This window comes from Gobio gobio (assembly GCF_949357685.1).
Source record: "Gobio gobio genome assembly, chromosome: 5".
NCBI classification, from domain to species: domain Eukaryota; kingdom Metazoa; phylum Chordata; class Actinopteri; order Cypriniformes; family Gobionidae; genus Gobio; species Gobio gobio.
Genome location: NC_137101.1, coordinates 54,217,694 through 54,226,986, shown reverse-complemented (window position 1 = coordinate 54,226,986; position 9,293 = coordinate 54,217,694). Strand labels below are relative to the sequence as shown.

The 9,293-nt window shown below is 37.5% G+C and overlaps 1 protein-coding gene across 1 annotated transcript in view; it reads right to left on the bottom strand.

Moving 5' to 3' along the window:
• LOC307126575 (NACHT, LRR and PYD domains-containing protein 3-like) overlaps positions 1–9,293 on the bottom strand; it is a 57,608-nt gene that overhangs the window by 4,890 nt on the left and 43,425 nt on the right. The window contains exon 9 of the mRNA XM_079817170.1: positions 5,750–5,902. Coding sequence (XP_079673296.1) covers positions 5,750–5,902 — 153 coding nt within the window. The remainder of the gene's footprint in view (positions 1–5,749; positions 5,903–9,293) is intronic.

The following is a 9,293-nucleotide window of genomic DNA, read 5'->3' as shown; positions in this document are numbered from 1 at the left end:
CTCAAAACTCTCCGAGCCAGAAGAAAGGGCAGATATTAGCCTTCCTAACAATTAGGCTAACTTAACAAATTGGGCAACTTAAAGCCTCGTGAAAAATAACTAACTTTAGTAACTCGAACACAACTTCTGCCCCAGGCGACTGATTATTGCTGAGGAATATAAGCATGTTGACCTGATCTGAATCAAAATGGCCCACGCCACACTTCGCCGGGACCTCTTCATGATTATTCTTCTGAAATCTAAACGGAAGATCACAGAAAACCGAGTGTGGGGTCAAATATCGCCCCCTGGTGGTCAAATGTTTAATTGCTGCCACACAGTGAAATTCATTTAACGCAACGCAACCTGTATCAGATTAAAAAATGCATTAGATTAAAAATGCATTAGATTAATCGATAAAAAATAAACGTGATCTACAAAATTCTTAACAATCAATTATCGATCGTCGATTAATCAAGCCCATCCCTAGCGGTAACGGGTAATATAATAAATAAAATGTGATAACACTATTATATTTTAAAATAATAAAATCGTATTAAACAAAAATATGATGATTTTATAGTACACTTAAAAAACAATGCTAATAGTTACATAACATTATATATATATATATATATACTGTATATGAATTTCCAACATTTTCAAACCTAAAATCAGGTTGCTAAGGTATTCTGGGTGGTTGCTAGGGTATTCTAGGTGGTTGCTAAGGTATTCTGGGTGGTTGCTAGGCAGTTGCTAGGGTGTTCTGTGTGGTTGCTTTGTGGTTGGTAGATGGGTACTATGGAGTTCTTAGCCTGAGTTAGCACTTAGCTAATCACTATGCACTGCTGAGTGAAGCGTCAGTGAATGTCACAGCTTTGTGTTTTTCTCTGAGAGCAGCAGATTTATTATGCATTCAGTTCAGATGGAAATATGATCCAGCATTGCAGTTAGTCGATCTGAAGCGGTAATTGTGCATAACAGCTGTGTCGTTACGCAGATGAGTGATCTGAACTCATTTACCCAGAGCATTGTTTATTTTGGTCCAGATGAGCACCTGCACACCTCTCATGTGCCCCCCCGAGTCATGACCTGCCCTCAGACGTGAAGCCACTGGAAGTGTTTGAGCGGCCATGTTAATATTCCCTTGCAGCATTTCAGTCGCACAGCATTAGTGTTGTAGGATATACTGTATGTAAATTAACTCATGAACTAATACTTCAGACGTGAGTTTGTCCTGCAGGATATACAGTGATGTACAGAAGTTAGGATGGGTGTTTCTACTGCACACGGCCCACACGAATAATTGACTTCATACAAACACAGTGGCGGGTGGGTTGAATTAAAAAACATATTTTTATTGGTTACTACAGACCCAAAAAAAAACCATGTCTAAATTCAGTTCATATTTCCAACAAACGAAATTCCAAGCCAAAATGGCAAAATGGTAAAAAATAAACACCAGTTACCACCATGCAGATTCAAACATTTCGCTCTTTTAATTTTAATTAATGCTTGAATAACACGCCTATATCTCCTTCCATTAGTAATAATGTCTGGTGCGGTGGCTGGGATATACAAACCAACATACGTGGCATCATTTTTGGAATGACTTATCACGAGAGGAAAACAAATAAGTTTTAGTCACATAACATCGGTTAACCCGTTTACGTGCTTTCGTGCCGCCGACGTCACACTGGATTTTTTTTTAATTTAGTGAGTGACACTCAACAACTCAAATATAAAAGCTAAACATGCCACATACCTTTGGAAAGCTGAGGTTCTTGTGAATCGGATGATGTAAACCATTTCAAGATGCAGTGAACACAGCAGGCACAATCCGTGTCTTTGTCAGACCACCAAACTACGCTGACCGCCAACAAATTTTTACAAATTCAAATTAAAAGTGTCCTTGTCATCCAAACATCATCTGTATCCATGAAAAAACGCTGTAATTCCACTCTTTAGGGTCCAGGCAATCCAAATTCAGTGAAATATTTAGTCCATAACACATTTAGCAATAAACAGCCACAGAATGTAGTAGTACCATTTCCAAAAAGCGGAGAGTGCTATCCAGTCTTCTGTCAGCACTATATGTGCTGAATGGAAAACTCCAGGAAAAAATGTAAACAATGAAGATCGGCGAATCTAAAATGGCCGCTTGACCTCTGCACTTTTGACTGACAGCTCATTTCAACCAATTGGGGCAAGCTGTGAGGCTTTGGAGACTCAGAGAGCCAGTCAGGCTGGAGTATCCAAGCTAAAGCCCGGCCACCTTCACTCTCTTTGATTGACAGTGTTTCAATCCAATTGCATCTGAGATTGATTATGACTGACTCTTCTGATAGCCAATGAACTTCTGAAAAGATTAACACTGCGTTTTAGTGGGAGGGTCGACCTTTGTTCTTATTTTGGCTGCGTGTCATCAATGTGCGCGCAGAGGCTGGTATTGCGCAATCACTTATTCACAGAGGATACCCAGGGGTTTTCCGTGTTATAGGCTAAATATAATGTGGAAATGCACGGTTCTCACTCGAATAGGCTATTGAGCAATGCTATCGGAGTGAGTGATCAGTTGGAGGAGGACATTTCTAAAGAAGAGTGAAGTTTTGAGCCATATTGACTCGTCAGAAGAGGATGCATTGTATGAGGTGGACTTCCAAAACAACAAGGTAGAGTTTTATTATATTATAACTGCATGTTTTATTGTATTGTACTGCGTTTGGTGTGTTCTTCTTGGCTAACCTCTGCCGTTTTTGTTTGGATGGATACAGCAGGCGTGCGTGCGTGTTTGTTTGTGTTCTTGCGTGCGTGAATGTCTGCGTGTTAGTGTTTTTTAAATGTATAGTTATCAAATAAGAAATTGGACTTGGTAAGGCTTCATGCTGTGATCCCATTGTTTTTTCCAGCTAATAGCTCCCAGCTAGAGTCATATGCAGGCATCTTTTTACAAAATTATTTTTAGCGGAATTACATATTTTCTTTTTTCGGGGTTTTAAAAGTTCTATTACTCAATACCAGTATGACTTGCAGTGATTCTGATTGTCACCTTTTAAAAGAGACCAAAAATATGCATATACTCCAAATGGTTCAAGAACAGCATGCAATTTACTTTGGGTATGTTTTTTTTAGGCGTTTTTGGGAAATTTTGCAGGAATGATATGGAAACGCCGTCATTTCACAATAGTTTATTGACATTTAGAAAATATAAAGTTTTGCGCAAATCTGTAGGCTAATGTAAACGCGGCTACTTTCGAACCTATGCATCGTCAGAAAATACCAACAGTTTGTTTGTTAGAGGAACAACTAACCTTAAATAAGAGGCAATAAAAGACCACGAGTCATCCAAGTCTCATATCAAGTGCACTGCCATACAGCCAGTGTTGGCGAGATACAAGTTGCGACACTAGCGCTTAACTACATTTTCAGTAGCTCAGTTACTTTTAAAACGGTGTAAGCTCACGGTAAAACAACGTTCGCTCAAATCCCGCTCAGACATGACATTTATCTGTACTGTAGCCTACTATAGGCTACCTGTTGGAGCCATTAAACAATGTATATTGTTTCATATTTATGTTTAAATATTATAATGCTATTTTTAAATTTCATCTAGGCTATATTAATAATTAAAAGTGCAAAAATGCGTAAAATATGTGTAAAAAACAGGGTCAGAAATGATTATTACCACTTAAGTTTTGTTTTGTAGAAAGCCTTTCTTTAAAGTGAATTCCGTTTTGTATAAATTGTATTTTAATTTTAATCGATGTTTCATCTACCAATTGCCCGGATTTGTTAAATAAGAAGCAAATAGACTATAGCAGACAATAATCGTGACATGAAGGCGCAGGAGCGATCACTTGCATTGCACATGAACTGGAGCGCGTCTCATAAATAATCCGAAACTTAGCGTATAGGCTACTTCTCACAGACATGAGAAATGTGTGTATAGAAAGCTTGAAATGTCCTCTTTTAAACGATTATGAAACAATTCGTTAATGAAAAGAAAGCAAAGTGCACTGTTCACGTGAGCAGCTCATGACTGGCGGTTCTGTTGAGATGCTGCGAGCTCCATCACTGCCCATGCTGTGAGTTTAACCTGCATCTTTAGACTAATCCTGACTCCTGAGGATTTCATCTAAGTTGCATACATTTTGTTCTTGCGCTGATGTAAAATTTGTAGCCATTTTGCACTTTGACAGCCAGTTTGAGATATAAGCTATATTTGAGTACTGTGTGTGTGATAGTTTACAAAATCAAATGATTTTGACAGTTTTTGCCTTTGAAATGAAGTCTCCCAATCAACCTGAATTCACCCCATACTATGCTAAGATCTATTTATGACAATTTATTTTTAATGAGGCATATTTTAAAATATACTAAGGTGTACAATGTTGATTTTGGTATTGTTTCCTTAGACCAAGAAATGGCCTTTGATCGTGTAGATCAAAAATACTTGTACCATGTTCTTAAGTGTTATGAGAGATTGCCGTTTGCGCATTAGTCCCGCCCACTACTGGAAAAAACTGCATATCTTCTGCTTATTCTTAAAAGCGTAATAATTCCAACTGCAAAATACAACAAAGAATATTGTTAACATGAAGCGCGTCGATTTTGCGTGGTATGTAAGACTCTCGCACTCTCTCTCTCGAGCGCGCGCGTGTGTGTGTGAGAAATGCGCTCAGCAAAGCGACGGAGTTCTTCACACTAGAGTATACGTTATGTCAGATGAGCTGATTTGAAATTGTATAGATCGCTTGACAAGAGCGAAACTCTCAAGCGCTCATTCAGAGTGTCCAGCGAGTAAAAATATATTTATGCTAAACTTATTCTTAGCATCACACACACACTGGCGAGTAAAATCTGAGAATTTATTAGCCAATAGCTAATGATAGATATTATTTAATCGCCCAGAGTGACGATTTACTCACATATGCGAGTGTTTTACTTGCATTGTAGAGGGTTGATCACACACACACACACACACACACACATACATGTTTTAAAACATCACACTCACAACACATTCTCTCTCTCTCTCTCTCTCTCTCTCTCTCTCTCTCTCACACACACACACACACGCACACGCACACAATTTTTTGTTGGCCACATCCAGAAAAATGAATGGATCTCTATGGGGCCTCTGCTGGAGAGATATGGTAATTACAATTTCTTTCTAAAACTATATTATCTGTAAAAAACATCTAACCAGCAGATGGCAGATAAATATCCAGAGACAACTCATATTTAATTTAGATCATCATTAAGGTGTTTTTTTTCTTTCATAAAAATGTAATCTTTCATATGCAAGCTAATGGTGTAGGTAAAAAAGTACTTTGTACCTCCCAAAACACAGCATTATTGTATATATTAGAAATAAACAAAAAAAAGATTATTATATGTATTATTAAAAATGTATTTTTTTTTACAATCACTATTTGATTTATAGTGTCATAGTGTAAACAGGAAACTAGGAGCATATGAGGGTTAATCATCTCTTGATCATTTAATTATCTTTTTAACTTCAACACTGTTATAGTGTTACTTTTTTACTCTGTAGATTGGACTCATAGAGACACAGAGCAAGTGTTAATTTAACACTAACACTTTTACTGTGCTCTTTTACAGCTGTGCACTTTTCTAATGTATTTATATTATTATTATCATTATTATTATAAACTGCATAAATGTTTATTAGATTTCAGGGAGTTATGGAAGTACACTAAAACATAGTAGAACTTATTCACTTATAAACTCTTCCTGCTTAACATACTTGAGTTTGTCCAGCCTGCAGTGGTTGAGAGTATCAACTGAGTCTCCTGGGTGATTGTAGCTCAGATCCAGCTCTCTCAGGTGTGATGGGTTTGACCTCAGAGCTGAAGACACATAACGACAGCCTTCCTCTGTCACCATACAGCCCGACAACCTACAAACACACACAGCAACAGTGAGTGGAACAAACTAGTTCTACATTGTCACTAGACACCAGGGGTCGAAACTTGAAGAGCCATTTTTAATTGATCTCACTGTCATTTCATAAAATATCTTTTTGTGGTCAATTATCATTAGCAGGAAGAAACAAATATTTATCCAAAAACATTGGACATTATATCTTGCATTTAAATGAAAAGTAAATAACGCTTTTTTTTTTTTTTTTTTTTTTTTTTATATTTGATCCCACATAGACAACAGTGATGCAATAATATTAAAATTGAATATTCAGACAGTATATACTCATTGTATCTCTGTGCTTTGACGATTTTGTCTTTATAAAAAAATACTAATTATTTCTGTGGTAGAAAACATTGTGGCACCAAGATTTGGTGGGTTTGGCTAAACAAGGGTTTGTTATAGCCCTAGGGCCTTAAGTGTTCTTAATTCGGGATTTAATCATTTTTATATTTCCCATTTTTATGTTTGAATTTACATTGTGAAAAACAAGGTTGTGTTGCATATTATTTTAACATAGTATCATCATCATATCCGTATAGATGTAGATGGACCAAAATAAAACCATTAAAATATCAAGTAAATAAGTATTGTGATACTTGGTGCCACAGTGACACTCTTGTCCCAAAAAGTATTGCTATACCACCATACTCAATATGTTGTCCCACGGTGAGTCATTTTTCCCTGTTGCACCTACACAAAATTTGAGGGTTCCCCCACCTGCCAAATCCCACTTTAACCACTGTATGTATATGTATATATATATATATATATATATTAGGGGTGTAACGGTACACGTATTCGTACCAAACCGTTTCGGTACAGGGCTTTCGGTGCGGTGCACGCGTGTACTGAATGGTTTCCGATGGCAATCTTTAACAGTTCGCAGTCGGCTTGTTTTAAGCGTGGAAAACACACCAATCCTAGTTCCCACACTACCATATTAAGTAGTCAGTTCATTTTATCACGAAATTCAAATGATAAATGCCATTTTGACGCTCTTTAATGTGACGTGACTGAATAGGCGCTTGTGTGAACGCAATCATCTGTGAACGCGATCGATCATTTCTTCCTAAAGAATAAACATGAATTAATATCTTAAGGTATGTTAAAGATACGTTACAACTTACTAAAACACATCATATGTGGTGTAATCGCTCAATCAGTGTTTCACCCGCAGAAAGACGTCAATATTAAAACAGCTTGAGAATGTCACGCAGCATCACATGACCTCAGAAATCATTGTGTCCACAGCTGTTAGTTCACTAGAGAAAGCAACTCTTTCACTAAACATATGACCTATATTAGACTATATATTCATTATATTCTACTGAACCTGTTATTGAAGTCTGGATTATTTAATGCATGTTCATGAAAATGACAGCCACTGTGTATAAATTATTATATTTCAACAATGAATTGAGGAGAAAAACACAATTTATAATTAGATTTAGAAGTTAATGCAAAAACTGCCTTATGTGAAGCTTATGAGTGTTGATTATTATATCTAAAAAATAAATAGCAACTGAATTTAGGCTAATAGTTTGGCTCTGTTGTTAACCTTTAATATTATAGCAATATGTATGTAGGGGCTCCCTATAATATATATATATATATCTGGAAGAGAATTACATACATCTACTTTGCAGAATTTATTTTTGCTGGCCATGCCTCTTGGGAAAAATAGGAGAAAACTGAATGTTGAATTTATACTTATATTTATATAGCGCTTTTAACAATGCAGATTGTTTCAAAGCAGCTTTACAGTATTAAACAGGAAAATAATGCAGCATAATTTTATTCAGCTGTATAGCCATTCTGGAGAAAAAATGTCATCAGTTCATTTCAATTATCATACAGTGACAGTGTGGGCTTTAGATCAGTAATTTAGTTTATATGGTTAATTTAGTTTATTAATTTATTTCGATGTTTAGTTGAAAAATTGAGTGTCCCCAACTGAGCACACCAAGCCAGAGGCAACAGTGGCAAGGAAACCAAAACCCCATCAGGTGACCTAATGGAGGAAAATAAACCTTGGGAGAAACCAGGCTCAGTCGGGGTGCCAGTTCTCCTCTGGACAATTAACAAACAGCGAATGATTATTATTCTGGCAACTTTACAGGTCAGAGGTCATAATAGATCAGAATATTCGAAGGATCGGAGGAAACATGCCGGAGACGGGTTTATTGAGGATGATGTGTTGATTAAATAATTATTAACCCTCTATGGCATAGTGTTGCCCTCAGGCAACAAACTACCTTTTTGGACCTCACACCGCCCCTTTAACCTTTTTTTATATATTTTTTAAATATATAATATCACCTGACATGTCTGTTCAATGAAATGAGGGGCTGAAGTGGGTGTGACTTTCTGTTTGGGGGTGGAGCAGTGCTTTCATGAAGCAAAGCCACATGGGACACAGTGCCATCAATTGGTTGGATAAATATCACTTTTTAACATGTTTAAATTTAAGTACATTTATTTTAAAAAAATATATGCATGTGCATGTAAAGCATGTAAAGAAGTATGTTTGATTTTGTTTTTATTTATATACTAAAACTGAGTTCTTTTGTTTGTTGCCTCAGGGCAACACTGTGCAGTTAGACCACTTTTGTTCAGGCAATATCATAGGGTTAGGACCATATGGTGCATTCAAGTCTTCCTGGGAAGTTTGTTTTTACACGTTCAGAAAACTCAAAGAATGTGCATTATGAGTATCATTTATGTTTTTTATTATTATTATTAACACCGATCAGGCATAACATTATGACCACCTCCCTAATATTGTGTTGGTCCCCCTTTTGCTGCCAAAACAGCCCTGAGCCATCGAGGCATGGACTCCACTAGACCCCTGAAGGTGTGCTGTGGTATCTGACACCAAGATGTTAGCAGCAGATCCTTTAAGTTGTGAGGTGGGGCCTCCATGGATTAGACTTGTTTGTTCAGCACATCCCACAGATGCTCGATTGGATTGAGATCTGGGGAATTTGGAGGCCAAGTCAACACCTCAAACTCGTTGTTGTGCTCCTCAAACCATTCCTGTGCTTTGTGGAAGTGTGAAAGAGTTAAAGAGGCCACAGCCACCAGGGAACACTTTTCCCATGAAAGGGTGTAGATGCACTTCAACAATGCCCAGGGTAGGTGGTGCATGTCAAAGTCACATCCACATGGATGGAGGACCCAAGGTTTCCCAGCAAAACATTGCCCAAAGCATCACTGCCTCCGCCGCCACGCCTTCTTCCCATAGTGCACCTGGTGCCATGTGTTCCCCAGGTTAGCCACACACACACGCACCCGGCCAACCACGTGATGTAGAATAGGCACAGCCAACAACGTGCCAAATGGCCAAAACCTTAGGCCCAAAATGA